Source organism: Physella acuta, unplaced genomic scaffold (assembly GCF_028476545.2).
Source record: "Physella acuta isolate Inbredline_101_S28 unplaced genomic scaffold, ASM2847654v3 ptg000352l, whole genome shotgun sequence".
NCBI lineage: Eukaryota > Metazoa > Mollusca > Gastropoda > Physidae > Physella > Physella acuta.
In genome coordinates this window covers 161,261-188,005 of record NW_026731871.1, presented here as the reverse complement: position 1 = coordinate 188,005, position 26,745 = coordinate 161,261, and the positions used below count along the sequence as shown (strand labels likewise).

Below are 26,745 nucleotides of genomic sequence, written 5' to 3'. Positions count from 1 at the left end.
TAAGTTTTGTTGCTTGACAAGTAGGTTGTCATGTTACTTGTCTTGTATTTCATTGTGTAGGTTGTTCAGGTTGCTATATAGGTTTGTGCAGCTTGTCAAGTAGGTTGTCTTGTTAGTTGATGTGTAGTATATGTTGCCGTATCGGTTTGTATATATATATATATATATATATATATATATATATATATATATATATATATATATATATATATATATATATATATATATATATATATATATATATATATATATATATATATATATATATATATATATATATATATATATATATATATATATATATATATATATATATATATATATATATATATATATATATATATATATATATATATATATTCCAACCCCATCCTTAACCTCAACTCTACATTTCTGGATTAGTCATTTATGATCTACTGAAGTTCTTAAAAAAAACATGTGCAAATCAAACAATAGTAGTCAAGACCAAATATGTGCATGTTTCTGACCACGTTTAACATTTGTGTACCCCCCCCCCTCCCCAACAGGTGAGTGGAAGGAGGTAGTGACGTTTCCCCTGGAGGCGACCCGACTGGCCATCACCATCCTGTCTACACCCCCCAGCGCGTTAGGTGAGTTTCATCTTGTGTTGTTGTCATCGAATAGGCTGGGGATCCTATGGCTTGTATGTCTCTCTCCCTCCGGAATTGGCAAGGGGCTCGCTAGATGGAGGACACCAGATGAGAACATTCCAGCTGTCAAACCTCAAATAAATAAATAAATAAATAAATATAAATAAATAAATAAATAAATAAATAAAAATAAATAAATAAATAAATAAATAAATATAAATAAATAAATAAATAAATAAATAAATAAATAAATAAATAAATAAATAAATAAATATATATATATATATATATATATATATATATATATATATATATATATATATATATATATATATATATTCTTTAACCACGTCGACCCCCCCCCCCTTTGCCCCGTACTGAAATTTCAGAAAAAAAAACCGCCTATACTTTCTCAACAGTAAGCAAACAGCATATTTTCTCTACTACTAGCAATTTCCGCCGTGAATGATTTTAAAAAAAAGTCGGTACTATTTGTTTTGAAATTCCAGAATTACGATCAGACGATGGTCAGTCGATTGAGCTGACTCAGCTCATGTCCGGTTCTAGCAAGGCCGCGGTCGAGTTCGCCGGAACCCGCTTCATTTACCACACGGAGGAGGACGAGTCAAAGTTCACGGCCAGGGGCCCCATCAATCAAACTCTGTACTTAAAGGTATACACTTTAATATGAGCTACACTAAAGGTATACACTTTAATACGATCTGAAGGTATACACTTTAATATGAGCTAAACTAAAAGTATACACTTTAATATGAGCTACGTTAAAGGTATACAATTCAATAAGATCTAAAGGTATACACTTTAATATGACCTAAACTCTGTCAATTTTTGCCGGCCTCTGACAACTTTTGCTCGTCTCTGTCAACTTTTGCCGGTCTCTGTCATCTTTTGCCGGTCTCTGTCAGCTTTTTCCGGTCTCTGTCAACTTGTGCCATCTCTGTCAACTTTTGGCGGTCTCTGTCAACTTTTGCCGGTCGCTGTCAACTTTTGCCGGCCTCTGTCAACTTCCTGCACAGTTCCCGAAGACAGTCTCTTGTCAGTTGTGAACCTCCACGTCTTCCTTGGCCTTCCCCTTTTCCTTTTACCTTGAGCCGTCCAGTTCCGTCCTACTCCTATCATTTCGATTGTTTCTTAAGACTACTAAGACGTGCCCTATCCAGCGCCATCTTCTGATTTCGATTACTTCTGAAACGGCCAGGGGATGCCTTTTTTATCCTTATGTAACAGCTTATGTAAATGGGACGGTGTGATCTAGCGGTAGAGAGCTGGACTGATAACCCGTAAGTCTCGAGTTCGAATCCCTGAGTCCACCCAGCTCTGATGGGTACCTAATTCATGTTAGGGAAAGTAAAGGCGGCTGGGCATAGTGCTGACCACACTATCTCTTCATATGCCGTGGTCACAGAAACAAGTGAACTCTACTTCACTTGCCCTATAGACCGTCAGGTTTGAAAAGGGAACTTTAACAGCTATATTAAAATGTACCTGTAGTAACGTATGTTTAAAATATAATAGTACTAAAGGTGAACTTATAAATTGAACCAGTACTAAAAGTTTACTTTTAAATTTATCGCAGTAGTAATTGTATACTTTGAAATTATATAAAGTGAACCAGTATTAAAGGTAAACTTTTAAATTATTCCAGTGTAATGTTTTAATCCCACACCTAAATATGTTGTTATTTTTAAAAAATATTCTACGATTTTAAATCACATCAGGATTAATTGCACGTCTTATCTGTGTGAAATTAGGGGAGGGCGCACATAGGTAAAGGGATGGGCAGTTAAAGGTTTAAGATTTTGAAAGTTACAAAACTCAATATTTAGTTTTATTACTAAATCTTTATAAGTCTGTAATGAAGGAAAAGGAAAGTTAATTATTCAAAATTTTTTAACACTTAATTTTAAATAAAGTGGGATACATTTTGCAGTTCATTTTAAAAATATGGTTAAGATAAGGTGTCGTCCATAATGACGTCACACTCATGAGGGGGGGGGGGGGTGGTCAGTAATTTTGTGACGATATGTGAGGGGGAGGGGGGTGTTCAGATGGTGTGACGTCACACTTTTGCTTAATAAAAAAGCAATGCTAGAAAAACGAATTTTAGCTGGGTTTTTTTTGCGTTTTAGAAAACTTTTAATAATTTGTAGTAGGAATTGATTAAAATACTCTATGTTGACAGAGTTCAGACAAGTTTTTGTAAAAATATCATATTTTAAGAAAAATTCGACTGCAATTTTGAGGGGGGTTGTAGGCTGAAGTATGACGTCATTTTAGGGGTTGGGGGGGTCTGGCTTTTTGTGACGATGTGTGACGGAGGGGAGGTGGAGGGGGGGGGGGGTAAAAATCGTCAAAAAAGCGTGACGTCATTAATGGATGACCTCTAAATTATCGAAAGACAATGGTGAAATTGAATCTTTTTTTAAAAACTATTTAATTTTGTAAACATTTAAATAAAAAAAAGTTTGTTTTAGATAAAGAATATTTAAAAAGTATGTAGGACAATTCTTTTTAGTAATAAATAATTTTCTTCGTCTTTCTTTTTCATGAACAGCTTCTGTTTAACCGCCAAAATCCGCTAGTCCAGTATCGATACTCCATACCCAGGTCTCGATACATCGAGGCGGATGCACAAGACCGCTACGCCTGGCTGCACGGGAGCTGGTCTCTGTGTTCGGCCAACTGTGGAGTTGGTAAGGTGTGATAACTGTCTTTAAAATACATTCACCCAGTCAAGCCAGAGTTAACTGCCCCTGGAATGAGCCGGATTTAATCCTGCTATAGTTGAAAAAAAAAGACGTGCTTAATATGTGGAAGATTAAATTTTTTTTTTACTGCATTGATTATTGAGCGTCGGCATGGTCAAGTAGTAGAACCTATGCCTGCTAGCCTAGAAGTCACGAGTTCGGATATAGGTCTCGAGTCGGTAATGCGTCCCTGAGTTATGTTGGGGAACTAAACCGGCGACCTCTACTCACATGTGTAGACCTATGCTCACCTGTGTTTACCATGTTCCCCAATACTCACCTGTGTTCCCCAATACTCACCTGTGTTCCCCTCTACTCACCTGTGCTGACCTCTTCTCACCTGTGTTGACACCTTTTCCCCCCTACTCACCTGTGTCGACACCTGTTCCCCACTTCTCACCTGTGTTGACACCTGTTCCCCCCTACTCACCTGTGTTGAAACCTGTTCCCCACTACTCACCTGTGTTGACACCTGTTCCCCCCTACTCACCTGTGTGACACCTGTTCCCCACTACTCACCTGTGTTGACACCTGTTCTCCCCTACTCACCTGTGTTGACACCTGTTCCCCACTACTCACCTGTGTTGACACCTGTTCCCCACTACTCACCTGTGTTGACACCTGTTCCCCACTACTCACCTGTGTTGACTCCTGTGTTGACACCTGTTCCCCACTACTCACCTGTGTTCCCCCCTACTCACCTGTGTTGGCACATGTGTTGACACCTGTTCCCCACTACTCACCTGTGTTGACACCTGTGTTGACACCTGTGTTCCCCCCTACTCCCCAGGCTTCCAGCTCCGTGCCGTACGCTGCATCGACCGTGTGACTGGTCAGTATGTCAACCAGACCCTGTGTCCATCTGACGAGGTCCCCATCAGCAACCAGACCTGCAACAACGGACCCTGCTACATCTCAGTAGAGGATCGCTTCAAGTGAGAGCTTTTTTAAAACTTTTTTTTAACGAAATCTAATGACTAATAAGGGGAATAACGTTATTTTTTTTAACGAAAATGGAATATTACTATTTTACGAAATTTAATGAGAGAACTAAAAAATTTTAATTTTTTAAACGAAATGTAATGAAAGTAAGAGGAATAACAAATGTTATTTTTCTGACGAAAAGTAATGAATATTACCTATTTTACGAAATTTAATGAGAGAACGAACATTTTACAATTTTTTTAACGAAATGTCATTATTAGTTAAGGAATAAAACGTTATTTTTCTAATGAAAATAATGAAAAGTAGGCCTACCTATTTTACAAAATTAAATGATAAGATAACAACTTTAAAATTTTACAACGAAATGTAATGATAAGTAAGAGAAAGAGAAATAACACATGTTATTTTTCTAAAAAAATGTCATGATAAATATGATACATTTTTAACATGTTTTTTTAAACAAATGTAATGATCAATGAGAAGAAAAGCAAATATTTTTTAACGAATTGTAATTATAAACGCGAAAAAAAAATCTTTTTTTTTTCCTAACGAAAAGTATTCACCAATCACCAAGCTCTTCTTAATAGTTCTATCGTCCACACTGGCTTATGGATAGTATGTATGTCTTAACCTCCGGTGAACCCATTGAGACTAACTCACCGAACCCCAGGGGTTCAATCAAACCCAGGTTAAGAACCACTGTTCTAACTGTAACCTCTGCCCTGTGGAACCCTAGGCGTCCGTCCTTCAACTCTTTCGTTATTGATCTTCTCATATTTCTTTTGACCGCCCTTTGTTGTTGTTTAGCCTTGTATTTTCTATCCTGGAGAAATTGTCCTGGCCAATGCATCGGCTCTCATACTAAAAATACATACTGCTGAATGCAGAGGCGTAGGGGGGGGGGAAACATATATCCCCGGGCGCCGACCTTAGGGGGCGCCAAAATGGGTTGGAAAAACTAATTGAAAGTTTGAGGGGGGGGGGGAATCGAAAGTACGAGGAGTGGGGTGCAAATCGAAAGTTTGAAGGGGGGGGGGGTGCAAATCGAAATTTTGTCCCCGGGAAGGTTCGCTACGTCTCTGGCTGAATGTTTACTTAGGAGAAGTTATTTATTACTAAAATTGATGATACTAATAACATGGCATCCACCCCCACATCATAAGGGAGACAATTCAGTATAGTTGCCGCAAGATTGTGATGATTACACATTTGTTTCCCTTATAGACCCATACCAACAGTGTTTCTAGATCGCCATTGAACATGGATATTTATTATTACTCATGGGGTCACAGATGGTTTAAGCCTGCTCCAGATAGTGTTATCCTCTTTAAGATGTTATCCTCTTTAAGATGTTATCATCTTTAAGATGTTATCCTCTTTAAGATGTTATCCTCTTTAAGATGTTATCCTCTTAAAGATGTTATCCTCTTTAAGATGTTATCCTCTTTAAGATGTTATCCTATTTAAGATGTTATCCTCTTTAAGATGTTATCATCTTTAAGATGTTATCCTCTTTAAGATGTTATCCCAATTTTAGATGTTATCCTCTTTAAGATGTTATCATCTTTAAGATGTTATCCTCTTTAAGATGTTATCATCTTTAAGATGTTATCCTCTTTTAGATGTTATCCTCTTTAAGATGTTATCCTCTTTAAGATGTTATCATCTTTAAGATGTTATCCTCTTTAAGATGTTATCCCTCTTTAAGATGTTATCCTATTTAAGATGTTATCATCTTTAAGATGTTATCCTCTTTAAGATGTTATCCTCTTTAAGATGTTATCCTCTTTAAGATGTTATCATCTTTAAGATGTTATCCTCTTTTAGATGTTATCCTCTTTTAGATGTTATCCTCTTTTAGATGTTATCCTCTTTAAGATGTTATCCTCTTTAAGATGTTATCATCTTTAAGATGTTATCCTCTTTAAGATGTTATCCCTCTTTAAGATGTTATCCTATTTAAGATGTTATCATCTTTAAGATGTTATCCTCTTTAAGATGTTATCCTCTTTAAGATGTTATCCTCTTTAAGATGTTATCCTCTTTTAGATGTTATCCTCTTTAAGATGTTATCCTCTTTAAGATGTTATCCCTCTTCACCAAGCGGTGTCACCCTCAGTGTTTCTTCCAGACTTTTTTCGCCAGATGGGAAGGGGCACTTGATATTTTCGGGGGGGGGGGGGGGGGCGGACACTGGTATAAGTATGTTTTCTATATAAATTTCATTTCGTTCGGGGGGGGGGGGGGGGGTTATGGTTAGGGTTAGGGCTATCCCCCCCCTCCCCCAGACGGAGAGATGCTTGGAAGAAACTATGGTCACCCTCCCTCAGATAAGATACAATTGACAATTCTATATAAATTTCATTTTGTTCAAGGGGGGGGGGGTTATGGTTAGGGTTAGGATTAGGGCTATTCCCCCACTCCCATGGAGAGATGCTTGGAAGAAACAAAAACATTTTTTTTCTCAAATTTTTATTGACTAAATTAGTTATCGAGTTCGAACCCTCGGGCAGATGAGGCTCGTTAGCTGGGGACAGCCACTCCTCTAGGAGAGACAACTCCAAAATAAAACAGCTTCTGCCTTGTTGTTTGTTCTTGGTTGGACGAAGCAAATCCAAAAGGAAAAGCAGGCTGAAATCGGAGTCAATGGCCTCAATGGATCTTAACCAGTTGACACGTATACTTAATTGTGTTGGAGGCATAGTCGAGTCGGCAAAGCTCATGGTTGTTAAATTTTTTAAAAAGTCTCGAGTTCTCAATAAAGATCCCTTTCAACCGGGAGTGATCTCCTTTAAATTTTCTCGAATATTCTAATATAACACTACGGGGGATGGCAACTCAGGACATAGACAATATTTGTAATCCATTTTTAATGGACGCGAGCGAGAAAAGTCTCAAAGGTATTTGAGAGGCCCATTAATTAATTTAAAAATCTTGCACGGCGTAGTTACAATTAATATGGTTATAAATCCTGCCTGTCTGGTTTATTTCGGACTTTACTAAAGATTGGATGTATTTGATGTTTTTAATATTTTCGGTAACTAAATAAAAATAAAAAAAAGCAAAAACAATTTGGTTTTGACGTGTAATGGTGACATAAGCAATGTCATCCTGCTATTCGATGGGCTGCCATAAAGTTTATTGTACACACTGTAAGCTAAAGAAAGAAAAACTAGGTCATTGGGTTTTAATTTTCATTGTTATTTAAAAACTTGATCTGCAAAGTTTTGTAAACAAATAATTATCGATCACGGAGTTCCTGTACAGACAATCAATATGTGCCTTACGAAAGTGAAATATCCGGTTATAACTTAGGCTTGATGAAAATAAATAGAAATATAGCCTTAAACTCAAGAAATTATTTTCAAGTTCTCTGGATTTGCAACTTTTATAGCATCTATTCTAAAAATAAAAAAAATTCTAAATTAATTTTAGGCTTAAGTTTTTATTTTTTTAATTATTTTTACGGTCTAAATCTTAAAAAGCACGTTTTTATTCCATGTCAACAACATTATGGAAGGATTCTCGTCAACTCACTCGCGTCCATTACTTAAACTTTTTATAATAGAATAGAATCTCGTAAAAAAAAAAGAATTGCACACCAAGTGAACGCCAAATAAAATGTGCATAATAGTGCGGGATATTATTAGTACTTTATAAATTCACATGCGTTTTTTGAGAAATTGGTAATAGCGTAAATTACTACTTCCGGTCAACAGAAGGCAGAGAATTAGATCTTTTACTTACATGTGAAATTTTATTTATCTATCTGAAATTGTACTCAAGTTATAGGCTTTTGAAAAATTCAAAGTAGAAAAAGTTCCACCTCCGTTTATCGGAAACGCAAAAAAGTTGATAAGGATCTACGATTTTGATATAATACTTGTATATGAAATTTCATCAACCTAGCTGTAGCGGTACTCAAGTTATCGTGTTTACACACACACAGACACACATACACACAGAATTCGACAAGATTGCTAAAGTATGTTTTTCCGACTCAGAGAGCCCTAAAACGTCGAGATTTGTAAAAATCTCGATTGTTTTTTGCATGATTGCGAGACTTTCTCTATACTTCGTGTATACAATAAGTAAAAATTATTATTATTTTTTTTTAACTCGTATATGAAATTTTATTAACCTAGCTGTGAGGTACTCAAATTATCGTGTACAAGTACACACATACATATACGCACACACACACATACAGACAAATTTGCAAAACTATGGTGTAAGACGTCGAGATTTGAGAAAATCTCGATTTTGATTTTTTGCAAGATTAAAATACTCCTTCTATAGTCTACTTCGTATTTTTTTTTCTTTTTATGTAATAAGTAAAAATTAAGAACGAAGATGAGAAACCTTGTATGTAACATAGTAAATAACCGATTTTCAATAAAAGCGTTCAAAAGTGTATATATTTCAAGTTTACTATCGTTAATGGTCTTATATTTAAACTAGAGCCAAAAAATATATACAAATTACATTATAAAACATATCCTTAGAGCCCATTCTTAAGTGATTAATTTTTATAATATAGTAATTAATAAACAGTGGTTTGCATAGAAACTATCCCATAATTTTACAATTGTTTTGTTTAGAGCGAATTTCAGGGAAAAATCAAAAGTTGTATCCCTTTGTTAATTCAATTATTTAAATGGGAAGAAACTAACCCAATTTAAATTTCACGTAAGACTTATATTTTTCAACATTAATGTTATACAGTTTGATATTTATGGCCTAGCCATCTAGTATTAAAATTTAGATGCATGTATATTTATTAAATATCTATATAATCTTTATCGTCACTGTCTTAACGCCGCATCTAGCACTAGTCCACGCATTCCACCCTGTTTGGTTACCGACGCCTTACTTGTTCTTTCAGCAAAATATTCTGTACGAGCTGACCCGCGACGTAGTATACACTGCGATTTAGTTGTTTTATTTAATATTTTTCAGTAATTCATAATTTGTGAATTCGACACTACCAGGGCTGCGACTGAAAATATTTTTAAAACACTATCAGTAGCTCGTGAAGGACGATTATCCTCACCCTGACTTTCCAAGTGGTGTCATCCCCCCAAGTGGTGTTACCAAGTGGTGTTACCAAGTGGTGTTACCCCCAAGAGGTGTCACCAAGCGGTGTCATCCCCCCAAGAGGTGTCACCAAGTGGTGTCATCCCATAAGCGGTGACACCAAGTGGTGTCATCCCATAAGCGGTGCCACCAAGTGGTGTCATCCCCCTAAGCGGTGTCACCAAGTGGTGTATTCCCCCACCCCCAAGCGGTGTTACCAAGTGGTGTCATCCCCCCAAGTGGTGTCACCAAGTGGTGTTACCCCCAAGAGGTGTCACCAAGAGGTGTCATCTCCCCAAGCGGTGTCATCAAGTGGTGTCATCCTCCCCAAGCGGTGTCACCAAGTGGTGTCATCCCCCAAGCGGTGTCACCAAAAGGTGTCATCCCAATAAGCGGTGGCCCCAAGCGGTGTATTCCCCCACCCCCAAGCGGTGTCATCAAGTGGTGTCATCCCCCAAGTGGTGTCACCAAGTGGTGTTACCCCCAAGAGGTGTCACCAAGAGGTGTCATCTCCCCAAGCGGTGTCACCAAGTGGTGTCATCCCCCAAGCGGTGTCACCAAAAGGTGTCATCCCCTAAGCGGTGGCCCCAAGTGGTATATTCCCCCACCCTCAAGCGGTGTCACCCTCCCTCAGATTGGGTACCGTCACAAGTGTGCTCTCTCCCTATCTCAAGTATTTTGGTCGCCCCCTCCACTTGTAGGTGGGGTCACCGTCCCAATGGTGTTGTCTAGAATAGAGAGTACCATACATGTATATTATGAAAGTGGGACTGAAATCTTAACCCCATAAATGTTGATGTTGAGTCCTGACTGCTTATATATTTCAGTATTGCCATTATATCATCGTCGCTTGTCTTTGAAGGCAGCCAATTCAGCATGCCCCTTTGCCCAGATTTATCGGCGTGGGTTATTGATATTTTCTGCACTCTGTATTTTGATGTTACCCCGGGTGGCAAATCTCTGTGAAATTCCTTTAGGTGCATTTTCTCATAGAGTTCCTTTCATCTAATGGTGACATACCATAGACGCAGTGTCCCGTAGTTATACAGACCTTCAAATTCAGTTGGTGATAGGCTACATAACATACATAGCTCTCTAATTACTAAAATTGATGATACTAATAACATGCCATCCACCCTCACATCATAAGGGAGACAATTCAGTATATTTGCCACAAGATTGTGATGATTACACATTTGTTTCCCTTATAGACCCATACCAACAGTGTTTCTAGATCGTCATTGAACATGGATATTTATTATTACTCATGGGGTCACAGATGGTGTAGGTCTGCTCCAGATAGTGTTATCCTCTTTAAGATGTTATCCTCTTTAAGATGTTATCCTCTTTAAGATGTTATCCTCTTTAAGATGTTATCCTCTTTAAGATGTTATCCTCTTTAAGATGTTATCCTCTTTAAGATGTTATCCTCTTTAAGATGTTATCCTCTTTAAGATGTTATCCCTCTTCACCAAGCGGTGTCACCCTCAGTGTTTCTTCCAGACTTTTTAGTTTTCACATGAATTGGCGACATAAACAATGGCATCCTGCTATTCGATACACATTGTAAGCTAAAAAAAAAAAGAAAACTAGGTCATGGGGTTTAAATGTGCATTGTTATTTAAAAACTTGATTTGCAAAGTTTTGTAAACAAATAATTATCGATCACGGAGTTCCTGTACAGCCAATCAATATTCGTCTTACGAAAGTGAAATATCCGGTTATAACTTAGGCTTGATGAAAATGAATAGAAATGTAGCCTTAAACTCAACACATTATTTTCAAGTTCTCCGGATTTGCAAATTTTATAGCATTTATTCTAAAAATATAAATTTTCTTAATTAATTTTAGGTTTAAGTTTTTATTTTTTAAATTATTTTTACGGTCTAAACCTAAAAAAACACGTTTTTATTCCATGTCAACAACATTATGGAAGGAATCTCGTCAACTCACCCGCGTCCATTGCTTAAACTTTTTATAATAGAATAGAATCTCGTAAAAAAAAAAGAATTGCACACCAAGTGAACGCCAAATAAAATGTGCATAATAGTGCGGGATATTATTTGTATTTTATAAATTCACAAGCGTTTTTTGAGAAATCGGAAATAGCGTAAATTACTACTTCCGGTCGACGGAAATTACTCAAAATTTTATAGAAGGCAGAGAATTAGACATTTTACTTACACGTCAAATTTCATTTATCTATCTGAAATAATACTCAAGTTATATGCCTTTGAAAAATTCAAAGCACAAAAGTTCCACCTCCATTTATCGGAAATCGCTCAAAAGTTGATAAGGATCTACGATTTTGATATAATACTTTTATATGAAATTTCATCAAACTATCTTTTTCCGACTCAGGGAGCCCTAAAACGTCGAGATGATTTTTTTTTGCACGTTTGCAAGACTTTATCTATACTTGGTAAATACAAAAAGTAAAAATTAAGAACGAAGAAGAAGAATACTTGTGTGGAATATGGCGAACTAATACAGCGCTTTTATATGAAAAAGTTCAAAACTGTATATATTTCAAGTTTACTATCGTTAATGGTCCTATATTTAAACTAGAGCCAAAAAATAATTACAAATTACATTATAAAGCATATATTTTAGAAACAATCTTAAATGGTTAATTTTGTATAATAAAATAATTAATAAATAGTGATTTGCATAAAAATAAACCCATAATTTTACAATTGTTTTGTTTTGAGCGAATTTCAGGAAAAAATCAAAAGTTGTATCCCTTTTGTTTATTCAATTATGTAAATGGGAAGAAATAACCCAATTTAAATTTCACGTAAGACATATTTTTCAACATTAATGTTATACAGTTTGATATTTATGGCCTAGCCATCTAGTATTAAAATTTAGATGCATGTATATTTATTAAATATCTATATATTCTTTATCGTCACCGATTTAACGCCGCATCTAGCACTAGTCGACGCCTACCACCCTGTTTGGTTACCGACGCCTTACTTGTTCTTTCAGAAAAATATTCTGTACGAGCTGACCCGTGACGTAGCATACACTCCGATTTTGTTGTTTTATTAATTATTTTTCAGTAATTCATAATTTGTGAATTCGACACTACCAGTGCTGCGACTGAAAATATTTTTAAAACACTATCAGTAGCTCGTGAAGGACGATTATCCTCACCCTGACTTTCCAAGTGGTGTCATCCCCCCAAGTGGTGTTACCAAGTGGTGTCATCCCCCAAAGCGGTGTCACCAAGTGTTGTCATCCCCCAAGCGGTGTCCCCAAATGGTGTATTCCCCCACCCCCCAAGTGGTGTTACCAAGTGGTGTCTTCCCCCAAAGCGGTGTCACCAAGTGGTGTCATCCCCCAAGCGGTGTCCCCAAGTGGTGTATTCCCCCACCCCCTAAACGGTATCATCAAGTGGTGTCATCCCCCAAGCGGTTTACCAAGTGGTGTCATCCCCCCATGTGGTGTCACCAAGTGGTGTTACCCCCAAGAGGTGTCACCAAGAGGTGTCATCTCCCCAAGCGGTGTCACCAAGTGGTGTCACCCCAAGCGGTGTCATCAAGTGGTGTCATCCTCAGCAAGCGGTGTCACCAAGTGGTGTCACCAAGTGGTGTCACCCCAAGCGGTGTCACCAACTGGTGTCATCCCCTTAAGCGGTGTCCCCAACTGGTGTATTCCCCCACCCCCAAGCTGTGTCACCCTCCCTCAGATTTTGTATCGTCACAAATGTGCTCTCTCCCTCCCTCAAGTATTTTGGTCGCCCCCTCCCCCCCCCCACTCGTACGTGGGGGTCACCTTCCCAATAGTGTTGTCTAGAATAGAGAGTACTATACATGTATATTATGAAAGTGAGACTGAATTCTTAACCTCATAAATGTTGATGTTGAGTCCTGACTGCTTATAGATTTCAGAATTGCCACTATATCATCATCGGTTGTCTTGGAAGGCAGCCAATTCAGCATGCGCCCTTTTCGGCGTGGGTTATTGATATTATCTGCAACCTGTATCTGGATGTTACCCCAGGTGGCAAATCTCTCTGAAATACCTTTAGGTGCATTTTCTCTTAGAGTTCCTTTCATCTAATGGTGACATACCATTTACGCAGTGTCCCGTAGTTATACAGACCTTTAAATTCAGCTGGTGATAGGCTACATAACATACATAGCTCTCTTTTTAGTTCGTCAGCTGTGAGGGTAGCCAAAGAAAAACCCACTTCTTTGAAAATCTCTTAGAGTTTTTGGCGTATGTCCTGTCAAACTAAACTTAGACAAGAATAGCCGTTTAATGTATTTTTCCGACATACACAAACAGGCACCTGACTAAGATGTGTGAGCATTCGAGGACTCATACTCTTGACGGCGTCCAGCTAGTAGATGGACAGTACAGGGCAATTGAGCCTTGGGATGCAAATAATAAAGAAGAATTTAGGGAGAATCTAAGTAACAATAGAAGTTTACAACGACATTACTAATTGAACATTGATATTTATTATTACTCAAGGGATCACAGCTGGTGTAGGCCTGCTCCAGAGAGTGTTATCCTCCTTAAGATGTTATCCTCTTTAAGATGTTATCCTCTTTAAGATGTTATCCTCTTTAATATGTTATCCTCTTTAAGATGTTATCCTCCTTAAGATGTTATCCTCTTTAAGATGTTATCCTCTTTAAGATGTTATCCTCCTTAAGATGTTATCCTCCTTAAGATGTTATCCTCTTTAAGATGTTATCCTCTTTAAGATGTTATCCTCCTTAAGATGTTATCCTCTTTAAGATGTTATCCTCTTTAACATGTTATCCTCCTTAAGATGTTATCCTCTTTAAGATGTTATCCTCTTTAAGATGTTATCCTCTTTAAGATGTTATTCCTCTTCACCAAGCGGTGTCACCCTCAGTGTTTCTTCCAGACTTTTTTCGCCGGATGGGAAGGGGCACTTGATATTTCCGGGGGGGGGGGGGGGCGGACACTGGTAAAAGTATGTTTTCTATATAAATTTCATTTCGTTCGGGGGGGGGGGGGGGTTAGGGTTAGGGCTATCCCCCTCCCCCCGGAGAGATGCTTGGAAGAAACTCTGGTCACCCTCCCTCAGATAAGATACAATTAACACAACAAAAACAAAACAAACACCAACGGCTGTTGGCCCATTAAAATTAAAAGATATTGAAACATTTTTTTTGACGTTAGAATTTTTTATTCTCAAATTTTTATTGACTTAATTAATTATTAAATTGTAAAGGCATTTGATTGTAGCTTGGACCAGTAATCGTTTCTTTCTGGGAAACATTATTCTTTTTACTTGCATCTGATATTGTTATTCAGAATCAATCTCACAAAGTGCAGTCTTGAATACAACCTTCATTAGCGTACACATTTTGGTATTTTGTTGATAATCTTGGATAAGTTGTGTAGGGTACCTTCTTATGTGTTTACTAAAGGTCTATTTGCTTTGATTTAATCCAGGTAATTTGCTAAGTGTTATATTTTATTTAACAGATTCATCTTAGAACTAGAAATCTACAATCTAATCTAGATATCTAGATCTCTAGCTCTTGATTCAGGAGCCAAGTCAGGTGCATCTTGAGTAGAGTAACTGTATATTACATTGGTCGGCAACCTTAAGAGCCGAAAGAGCCAAAAATTACAATTTACAATATTACCCGGATTTTAAAGAGCCACTAACATTGTTATGTCAATAGTATATTTGTTTAGGATTATATATATATATATATATATATATATATATATATATATATATATATATATATATATATATATATATATATATATATATATATATATATATATATATATATATATATATATACAATCCATAACAAATATCATATTATATATATAATTTAAAATAAATAGCCTTGAATATATGAGATTATCTCATTTGAATTTGTGTTGAGAGGATCTACTATGTAAGTCAGAGTACTTGCATTTGTTTTGAATAGCTCATATCTCTCAGTGAAAACATCCTTCATTTTGTTTATATTATTGCTGAAGTGATTGAGTAGTAGCATTGGTTTTATATTGATATTTTTTTTTCAGATTTTTTTCGTAATTAAGTAATTTACCTCTCACCATGTATTCAATAAAAAAGTATTTTCGAAACAAACCACACCTTGAAGCAAGATATAGGCTGTGTTTTCCTTTCAGTTTTACATTTAGCTGGTTTAGTTTCTTAGTGATATCCACTATGATGTTGAATGTTTTAATTCGGAATGGACAATGTAATAGGAAGTACATTGAGATAGGGAGTAACTAAATATTCTAAAAGAATAGTGAATGTTTATTGTTTATATCTTTTGTTTTATCGTTTATTACCGAATGTTGCAGGCTAATATGTTTATGAGTTTTGAAAATAAATAAAATAATTATTAATATTTGTGCATGGACCTGAAGAGCCGCAACTGGACACCAAAAGAGCCGCATGCGGCTCGCGAGCCGCAGGTTGCCGACCCCTGGTATATTTGATTAAAATTAGAAAACCTATTGTTGACGATTAAAAAGTGCATGTTTGTCAGTAATAATAAAAAAAAAGCGTTCAAAAGTCCATATATTTGAAGTTTACTATCGTTAATGGGCGTTAATTTTAACTATAGCTAAGCAATAATTACAAATTACACTATAAAACAAACATATACTACAAACAAGTCTTAAACGGTTAATATTTATAATATAGTAATAAATAAGCAGTGATTTGCATAGAAATAAACCCATAATTTTGAAATTGTTTTGTTTTGAACGAATTATAGGAAAAAAAAAGTTGTATCCCTTTGTTAATTCAACTATATAAATGGGAAGAAACTAACCCAATTTAAATTTCACGTAAGACGATTATATTTTTCAACATTGACGTTATACAGCTTGATATTTATGGCCTAGCATTAAAAATTAGATGCTTGTATGTTAATAAATATCTATATATTTTTATCGTCACTGGTTTAACGCCGCATCTCGCACTAGTCCACACCGGGTTTGGTAACCGACGCCTTACTTGTTCTTTCAGCAAAATATTCTGTACGAGCTAAACCGCGACGCAGTATACACTACGATTTAGTTGTTTTATTTAATATTTTTCAGTAATTCATAATTTGTGAATTCGACACTACCAGGGCTGCGACTGAAAATATTTTTAAAACACTATCAGTAGCTCGTGAAGGACGATTATCCTCACCCTGACTTTCCAAGTGGTGTCATCCCCCCAAGTGGTGTCAACAAGTGGTGTCATCCCCAATGTGGTGTCACCAAGTGGTGTCATCCCCCTAAGCGGTGCCACCAATCCCCCCAAGCCGAGTTACCAAGTGTTGTCACCCAACTAAGCGGTGTCACCAAGTGGTGTCATCCCGCCAAATGGTGTCATCCCCCATGCGGTGTCCCCAAGTGGTGTATTCCCCCACCCCCCAAGCGGTGTCAGCAAGTGGTGTCATCCCCCAAGCAGTGTCACCCAAGCGGTGTCACCAAGTGGTGTCAGCGGTGTCACCAAGGGGTGTCACCCCAAGCGGTGTCACCAAGTGGTGTCACCCCAAGCGGTGTCACCAAGTGGTGTCAGCGGTGTCACCAAGTGGTGTCAGCGGTGTCACCAAGTGGTGTCACCCCAAGCGGTGTCACCAAGTGGTGTCACCCCAAACGGTATCACCAAGTGGTGTCACCCCAAACGGTATCACCAAGTGGTGTCACCCCAAACGGTATCACCAAGTGGTGTCACCCCAAACGGTGTCACCAAGTGGTGTATTCCCCCAAGCGGTGTCATCCCTCTAAGCGGTGTCACCTTCCCTCAGATTTGGTACCGTCACAAGTGTGCTCTTTCCCTCCCTCAAGTATTTTGGTCGCCCCCCACCATCCCAATAGTGTTGTCTAGAATAGAGAGTACTATACATGTATATTATGAAAGTGAGACTGAATTCTTAACCTCATAAATGTTGATGTTGAGTCCTGACTGCTTATAGATTTCAGAATTGCCATTATATCATCATCGCTTGTCTTGGAAGGCAGCCATTTCAGCATGCCCCTTTGCCCAGATTTATCGGCGTGGGTTATTGATATTTTCTGCAATCTGTATCTGGATGTTACCCCAGGTGGCAAATCTCTGTGAAATTCCTTTAGGTGCATTTTCTCATATAGTTCATTTGATCTAATGGTGACATACCATAGACACAGTGTCCCGTAGTTATACACACTCTCAAATTCATTTGGTGATAGGCTACATAACATACATAGCTCTCTTTTTAGTTCTTCAGCTGTGAGGGTAGCTAAAGAAAAACCCTCTTCTATGAAAATCTCTAGAGTTTTTGGCGCATGTCCTGCCAAGCTAAACTTAGGCAGGAATAGCCGTTTGATGTATTTTCCGCCATACACAAACAGGCACCTGACTAAGATGTGTGAGCATTTGAGGACTCACACTCTTGACGGCGTACAGCTAGTAGATGGACAGTACAGGGCAATTGAGCCTTGGGATGCAAATGATAAAGAAGAAGTTAGGGAGCATCTAAGTAACAATAGAAGTTCACAAAACATTACTAATTTATTTTTTGATGTTCGATAGGCTGTTCTAGTTCTTATGCCATTTTATTTTCTCCATTTAATTACTACTTTGAATTTCTATTTGGAACCTTGTGTGGTTGTTTTTCTTTACATTTTATACATTGTAAGTATTTTATTCCTTTTGTTTATTTCTTCTTGTGAGTGTTGCCAGTTCCCGGGTGGGCCTCACGCACAACTATATGGGAAAAATACATTACACGGCTTAACCCCAAAAATGATAAGCTTTATCGATTTAGTGATGATGTATTTTTTTTTATGCAAAGACTTCTTTAATATGTACAGCAAGTATAATTTTGGACTTTCACAAAATTCAATGTTTATATTTTCTTGGAAAATGAACTATGTACATAGTACGGAAGTTCATACTGTATCCAACTTTGTTACAAATATCATATCTTTGTTTTCAAAGATCAGAAATTAATAGTATCAATGACTGCAGTATAAGGAAGATAAAATTCTAAACCGTTGACATATTTGCAATGAAATAACATACAAAAATATTCCAATTATGTTTTTTTCAATTATTATGAACAAAACCAGTAAGCACTACAACACCATAATGCAGAAAGAAAATTGTTTTACAATTGTAGAAAAACTGCATCTGAATTTTAAGAAATAAATTAACCCTAATTTAATACAGTCAGATGCGTAACATACCCTATTTAACACTTATTTCCCCAATATGTCCTGATCTGGTAGAATAATACTAGGACATTATTGTGTTTGCTAGATATAACAGAATTCTTTCTTTCTTTCTTTCTTTCTTTATTTTTTTTAAAAAGTAAATAGTGCTTTATTTTGAAACTATACATCAGAGATACATCACCACATTTTTTAAATGTGCTTTTATACATTTTTGGAAGTATTTAAATATGCATTAGAAATCAATATTTACAAAAAGAATTTTTTTGTACAAACAGAAATTAGGTTCAAGTTTTTAAGAATCTCCTGAACAGAATTCTTTAATTTTTTTTTTTTTTTTGTTTTTTTTTTTTTGTGTTCAATTACTCAATGCCTTTTATTAAATCTTCTATAACCACTGAGATAAATGACAGTGTATACATTCATTCAACTTACTTGTGAGCATGTGTTAATAAAGGCATGATACATCAATGGTGAAACTTTAGGGTTTAAAAATAAATGATGCTTTTCTTACACCATCCCATATTACAATCAGACAAAACATGGAAATTAAACAATACATTAAAAGACATCAGGAATTAAAGTTAAAAAGACAACTGTTTTGAGTATACTTAACTGCTTTGATTTCCAACTAATACTCATGTTTATGGAGAGAAAACAATTTGGCAACAAAAGAAATGTTAGTGAGGATGTAGCAATCTCGGAACTGAAACGTTCATTAATCTACATATTTTAAGTTTATTATCTCTAATGGTCTTTTATTTAATTTAGAGCCAAAATTTAATTAAAAATTACAAAATAAACATATACTTTAGACTCATTTATTATCTAATATGTTTAATGTTTATGATATACTTATTAATAAATAGTGAGTAGAGTTAAAATAATTTATATATTTTTCCTTTCTTTTTCTTTAGCGAATTTCAGGAAAAAAGTTTAAGATTGTATCCCTTTGTTAGTTTCATTTTATAAATGGGAAGAAACTATTTTTCAACATTGATATACAGTGTAATAATAATGGCTTAGAATTAAAATTAGATGCATAATATACTTATCAAATATCTATATCGTCGCTGTTTTCACACCGCATCTAGCACTAGTTCATGACTATCACAAAGTTAGGTAACCGACGCCTTACTTGTTCTTTCAACAAAATATTCTGTATGCTTAAATGTGCAGATAAAGGAAATAGAATGATAAAAGCAGTATAATATACATTATGTGCTAATTATAAATATGTTTTACCAGAGGCGTAGCGACCCTTCCCGGCGCCCGGGGACAAACTTTCGATTTGCACCCCCCCCCTTCGAACTTTTCATTTGCACCCGCCCCTCAAACTTTCGATTTGCACCCCACCTCGAACTTTTCATTCGCACCCCCCCCCCTTCAAACTTTCAATTTGGCGCCCCCCCCCCCCTAAGGTCGGCGCCCGGGGACATATGCCCCCCCCCCCCCCGCCCCCCTCGCTACGCCTCTGGGTTTTACAAAACCAGGTATATTTTTAAATAAATTAAATATGTATGCTGTAGGATTTGTTCTATAGAGGGTTATTATTGAAAAACTGGGTTCTTGTCGAATTGGCCTTGGGAAATCAGTTTATAAAATGTGGCCAACGATTTAGAATGTGACATAATTAAAAAAAAAATTCGCTTGCAGTGGAACATAATAAATGTTTTTTTTTAGTATCTAAGGGTAAATACAGCTCTATTATGGTTGTATTACCATATTAAAAAAAACTATTAGAATTTTTTTGTCGGGCTTTAAAAGTGTCGGTAGAAGAAACAATAAGCTCAATAGAGCAAATTTTTACTAACGTTTTAAGGGGGTCATCCATAAATGACGTCACGCTTTTTGGACAATTTTTACTCCCCCCCCCCTCTCCTCTTTTACACGTCGTCACAAAAAGCCAGACCCCCCCCCCCCTAAAAATGACGTCACAACTCAGCCTACACCCCCCTCCCTCAAAATTGCAGTTGAATTTTTCTTAAAATACGATATTTTTCCAAAATCTTGTCAGAACTCTGTCAACATAGAGTATTTTAATCAATTCTTATTACAATTTATTTAAAACAGTTATCTAAAACGCAAAATAACGGCTAAAACTCGTTTCCTAACATTGCTTTTTTATAATGCAAAAAACGGACTTCACACCATCTGAATCCCCCCTCCCCCTCATCACACACCGTCACAAAAATACGAACCCCCCCCTCCCCCCTACGAGTGTGACGTCATTTATGGACGACCCCTAACGCAAAAACACGCAATAAATAGAGCCTACTATAATTATATAATTCAAATGTGACACACTTCTGCGTACATTATTTATTTTGAGTTAATTATGTAAATTAATTTAACGAAGGTAGAAATAGCTCCTAGAAATGGTCTACCCAAAGATATTGGTAGTCCACGATAATGTATCAGTGTGCGAATTAAAGGAAAATTAAATAGGTAACATTCAATACATAAAATTAAATAACGAGCGCATATGTTAATTACAATCAATATACCATGTGTACAATTGGTATGTAAAAATATTAGCAAAGTGGCGTGGTATTAATTTGCATTTATAAAGAACAATATAATAGGTGTGTGTGTGGGGGGGGGGGGGGGGGGGCTGAAGGTGAGATAAATAATAATTTGGCGTTAGTGTGGGGAAGTTTCGCTTTGTATGACATTAGTCAGTGGCGTAGCCAGGATCGTCTCAAGGGGGGGGTTCCAATTTTTACCCGGGGACAAACTTTCGATTTGCACCCCCCCCCCTCAAACTTTTGATTTGCACCCCCCCCCCCCCCTCAAACTTTCGATTTGCACCCCCCCTCAAACTTTCGATTTGCACCCCCCCTCATACTTTTTATATATACCGAGGGGTCTATGGGGGGGGTTATGACCCCCCCTAACCCCCCCCTGCCTACGCCACTGACATTAGTTGGCAGGTGGGGAGTAGGAGGGGTGAAGAGTTTTGCGTCTAAATTATTTTTACTTTTAATTGTCCCTTAAGTTATTTTTTTTTTACTTTTACTTTTAAATATAAACAAGTACATCAGCTTATATATGTGTGTGTTAGTCTGGTACATTTCTCAAATATTTACACAATTTTTATAACAAGAATAAAATAGTAAACAATGATTTGTCGATGAAAGCATTCAAACGAAGGTAATAATAATAATAAAAAAAAACAGGAAATACAAGCATGAAAAAAAAAATCAACCATTAAACCAATTTAAATAATTACAAATAAGTTGATTTATGACTACTTAAAAAAAAACAACGTTCGACGTGAATCGGATAGTGGGGGTCTAGGGGTGGGGGTCGTGGTGACAAAGGAGATGCGGTTATGGGGGCAATATGAGATGGGGGTCATGGGGTTTGGAGGCGGGGAAGGTGTGATGAAGGGGGGGGGGGTGTTGGTTAGGATGGGGCGGGCCAGGCGACCAAAGCAGTGTCACGTGATCTTTACAATGTGGTGTTGGTGTTTATGGTGTGTGTGTGTGTTTAAATGCTGTCGTTGTCGAGTCGTCTGCTTTAAATCTAGTCTAGTGTTTGATCGGTGAACTGTACCTTGTCGTGTTCCAAATTTAATAGTCCGTTTATTATAGTCCTTTACAAGTAAAGGAGTCAAAAACTTCTGATTTTTATGTATTTTATAATATCTATACAACTGTGTGTAATCTTTAGCGTTAAAAATCTTCTTGAAACAAAGCTAATCCGTTTTATTTTATTTTAACTAGCCTTTATTTATATACCAATGACCGATTTCTGAAAAATATACCTTCATTTAAAAAAGTACATTTAATTATTTACTTGTTTATGTAATATTTATTTTAAAAATTGTGTTATACTTCGTAAACTATGCATGACATATTGTTTTTATTGATTATGTATTTCAATATCGGTAGCCTCCCTTGGTTATAGTAGCATTCATTTTCTTTTAGATAATAGTTTCACTATGTCGTAATGATAATAATAATGAGTCGTACAATACATGATAGAAATAATTTTTTTTTAAAAAAAGGAAAAATTTTAAACTAACCAATCCCCTGTAACTTAATTTTTTTTTACAATTTATAATTATTTTTTTTATTTTGCCTCAGATATGTAATTTACAGCGTCAGTTTGCCTTGCCATGTTCGCTTTAGTATTTAGTTTTACAGTTTTCATCATCGGCTTGTGAGGATTGATACAGATTTACAATAGTAATACTCGTTTCTGACTTGTACTTTCATTCATTAAAGATGGTTTACTTATACCTAATTCAAACATCTAATTATAATTTTATTTTTAAACCTGGAATCTTAAATGTTTAATTAAGTTGTGCCTCTATGTTCTGTGGAGAGGAAAAGAAATTAATTAATTTTTTTTATAAAAACCGTTTTAATAACAAGCCATTATGTAATAATGCATTAAAAACTAGAAAATAAATTATACACTACTATTTAAATTACTATTGTTATTAAAACGTTTTTTATGAAATTTTTTTTAGTACTTTACATGTTTTTATTTACAATAGAGTAACATGACTAAAAACCATTGCGCAGCTATTGAACGTGATGACGCGCTTTTGCCGTAATGACGCGTGCGGATAGAACTGCCTACTAATTTGGTCAAAATTTTATTTAATTAAAAAAAAATTAATCAAGCGACCGATTAAGTCAAATTTATTTGAGGTCACAATGCATTATCTTCATGCCTTAACCCACGTACCAATTTCGCTCCGCCGTTTCGATCTAGACAGACTGACGACAGACAGAGGAAGTGAGTTAAATATAAAAATAAACTTGTAAAAAAAAGAAAGGCAATTTTGTTTCGGTGGGGTGGGTGAAGGGCGAATGTGCTAATAACTAGAACTGAAATAAATTTGACTTTAAAGGAAAATAATATTATAATATTATAAGCAGCACGGTTAATACGTAAAGAACAATAAGACACATCAAATCAAACATTCTGCCTTTTCAAACAGGCATATCCATAACAGTTCTCGTTTCTTTTTGTTTAATTCAGTGTTAAAAGTTGAGATGAGCTGCGTTTTTAAGTGACAATAAAAATTCAAACGTTCGTAAATCTATAAATTAAGTGTTAAATATTGTTGATAGCTTTTTTTTTTACTAGAGTCAAATAATAAAATAAAAATATAAAATATAACATTAGAAAAACAATTACACAAATGTTTTTATATTCACGCTTTGCTATATAATAAACAATTAATTCCGTAAACAATAAATGCTGAATTTCTCTATATTTAACTAATTTCGAGAATAAAGTTATAAGTTAAAATCCTTAGTTTTTTTGTTTATATTTTATTTATATAAATGGGAAGTATCTAACTCTTTTTTATATTCGATTGTTTTTACAATACCTGGTATATTTTTTTATTTACCAAATATATATGCTTCAGCATTAGTACCTATGGAAAGTTGTTGACTAAATAAAATTGATGGCTATACTATGATACCCGTTCCTCTGCATAAGGGGGACAATTCAGTATAATTGACAGGTTTGTATTACACATTTGTTTCCCTTATAGACCCATACCAACCGTGTTTTGTAGATCGCCGTTGCACATTATTTGAAATGTATGAAATTATAACGACATGGTGGTTTAACAGGTAGGATGACATCTGGTGTGGCAACTCATGGTGTCAATACACCACAGAGGGTGTAGGCCTACTCCAGATGGTGTCACACTCCATGAGATGGTGTTATCCTCTTTAAGATGGTCTCCCTCCCTCCAAGTGGTGATATTTTCCGGAGGGGGGGGGGGGGGTTGAGGGTGGGGCAGACACTGATAAATGTATGTTTTCTATATAAATCCGTTTCGTTTGGGGGGAGGGGGTTGAGATGCTTGGAGGAAACTCTGGTGTTGTCCCCCCCCCCCCCCTAGTTCTTACAAACGCAGTCCTTTCAACACCAACCCACACGAGTTATCCATTCTGATTAGCCGATTATATATTGTACCAGCGTACCCGTCACCGCGCGTTGCCGCGGGGTTAGAAGAAAGTCCGATGATAACCCGGGGCAAATCGCACCCTGCCAGTGCGCGGGCAGACGCGCGGATTCGGTTTAGTGAATGTCTATAAACTACTTCTTGTCCATATTGTATCACACTCTTTAAAACGAACGTATGCGCCACAGCTCAAGGGATATCCCTGTGCTACAAATCGCACCCAACACAACACACTGCACATAACACATAGCACACAACACAAAACATACAGGACACAACACGCAACACACAGACACACGCACAGACACCACACAACACAACACACTGCACATAGCACATAGCACACAACACACAACATACAGGACAAAACACGCAACACCCAACATACAGACACACGCACAGACACACCCACGCAATACACAGACACACACGCAACACACAGACACAAATACGCAACACACAGACACACACACGCAACACACAGACACACACACGCGCCCACAAAAATCAAAATTAATTTTTTCCCCCAAACTCCACAGGTGGATGGCGGACCACTTTGACGAGTGTAGCGTGGAGTGTGGGCTGGGTGAGCAGATGCAGATCTACGTGTGCACGGAGACGGGGCTGGAGGGTAGCTCGAGTGTCGTGGAGGACGAGATGTGCACCAAGCACATCGGGGAGAAACCCGTCTTCAAACGGGCTTGTGTGGGGGAGGAGGAAGATTGTCCCAATAATATGACGGAGGACACGGCCTTGGTAAGTAATAGGAGTGGGTGGGGGGTGTGGGTGTGTGTGGTGTGGGGTGTGGATGTGGGGGAGGAGGATGATTGTCCCAATAATATGACGGATGACACGGCCATATACACGCAGTAACCCACGCAGACAGACACAGACAGAGACATGGACATGGACATGGACATGGGCATGGGCATGGGCATAGGCATAGGCATAGGCATAGACACAGACACAGACACAGACACAGACACAGACATAGACACAGACACAGACACAGACACCCAACCCAGTCACGAGCATTGTCCTGCTCCACAGATCTCTATGGACTGTAAAATCTCATCATTTGGTTGCTGTCCTGATCAAGTCACACACGCCAAGGGAGATAACTTTTATGGATGTCCTGCGGATACATTTTCTAACATAAGTAAGTAGCTCCTATCTAATTAAGGTAATTAAGTTTCTAATTTAAGTTAAATAAAACAACAACATACCATAATTTGATATATTTATTCAGAAACTTGAGGAAATTTTTTTTATCATTTAGTATTTTGTTTAGTATTAGATTCAAACCGTAAAAGGGTATGGGCGTGGTTGAGTCGTTATAGCTCACTGTAGCATAACCGGAAAGCCTCAAGTTCGAACCCGCGGGCAGATGAGGCTCGATAGCTGGGGACATGCAGCTCTTTTAGGAGAGACAATTCCAAAAGACTATGGAAGTAAATCCAAAAAAAGAAAAGCCGGCTGAAAGCTGAGTCAACGATATATGGCGCGTAACAAGTTGACACAAAATACTTAATTGAATTTTAAAAAAACCGAGGAAGAAGAAGAAACTTTAATATCTATACAGTTTTGATTAGATAAAAGCATTTAAAAACATAACTACTGAAACTAATCAAATTGTTATTTGACTAAGTTAAATTAAAATTGGTGACCATGTCAATGAGTTATCATAAAAGTAACGGGAGGTAATTGGTAATAAAAAAAAATAAATGCAATCATTTTAAAATGTTTGGTTAGCTACCTTTAATGTAAATCTAGAGTTCGTTTAACAATGACGTTGATCAACCAAGTAGCTCCCAAACTATTAAATTTCAGTTCGTTTTAAGGAATATGTTTATAGGTAGTATCCCTTGCATATTTAATATTATAAAAGGGAAGTAGCATTTTTAAATTTAAAATCAGGCGTAAAAAAAATTGTATTTTAAACATTGCATTGTGATTACAACTTATTTAACTGTGTCACTGAAGAATTCGTGTTAATAATCCCTCCCCATATTGCTCACTATGACAGTGTTGAAAATGAGTCAGTATGTTTTTTTTGCAATCCGTTTATATGCAGTCTGTATTACAACCCAGTGCTATTTTAAAAATAAGGGACAGCGTGGCCTAGCGGTAGAGCGCTAGACTGCTAATCAGAAAGTCACGAGTTCGAAACTACTTCATCTGCACGATGTTTCTTGGGCACGAACGGGAAAAAGAACGGGTTACCAGTCGA

The 26,745-nt window shown here is 36.8% G+C and overlaps 1 protein-coding gene across 2 annotated transcripts in view; it reads left to right on the top strand.

Annotated features, from left to right (window-relative positions):
• The window catches only part of LOC131941189 (A disintegrin and metalloproteinase with thrombospondin motifs 6-like), a 69,885-nt gene extending 44,719 nt beyond the window's left edge, over nucleotides 1–25,166 (top strand). Inside the window, exons 8-12 of one of the 2 annotated variants that reach the window (XR_009386620.1) lie at nucleotides 528–611; nucleotides 1,121–1,284; nucleotides 3,187–3,330; nucleotides 4,170–4,314; nucleotides 25,055–25,166. Coding sequence is in view for 1 of the 2 variants with exons in the window: in XM_059300207.1 (XP_059156190.1) it covers nucleotides 528–611; nucleotides 1,121–1,284; nucleotides 3,187–3,325; nucleotides 4,170–4,314; nucleotides 14,876–14,912 (569 nt within the window). In the remaining variant the exon portion in view is untranslated. Of the gene's footprint in view, nucleotides 1–527; nucleotides 612–1,120; nucleotides 1,285–3,186; nucleotides 3,331–4,169; nucleotides 4,315–14,875; nucleotides 14,958–25,054 lie in introns of those variants that run through there. The other variant, XM_059300207.1, reaches the window with a different exon arrangement.
• Nucleotides 25,167–26,745: the final 1,579 nt, after the last annotated feature.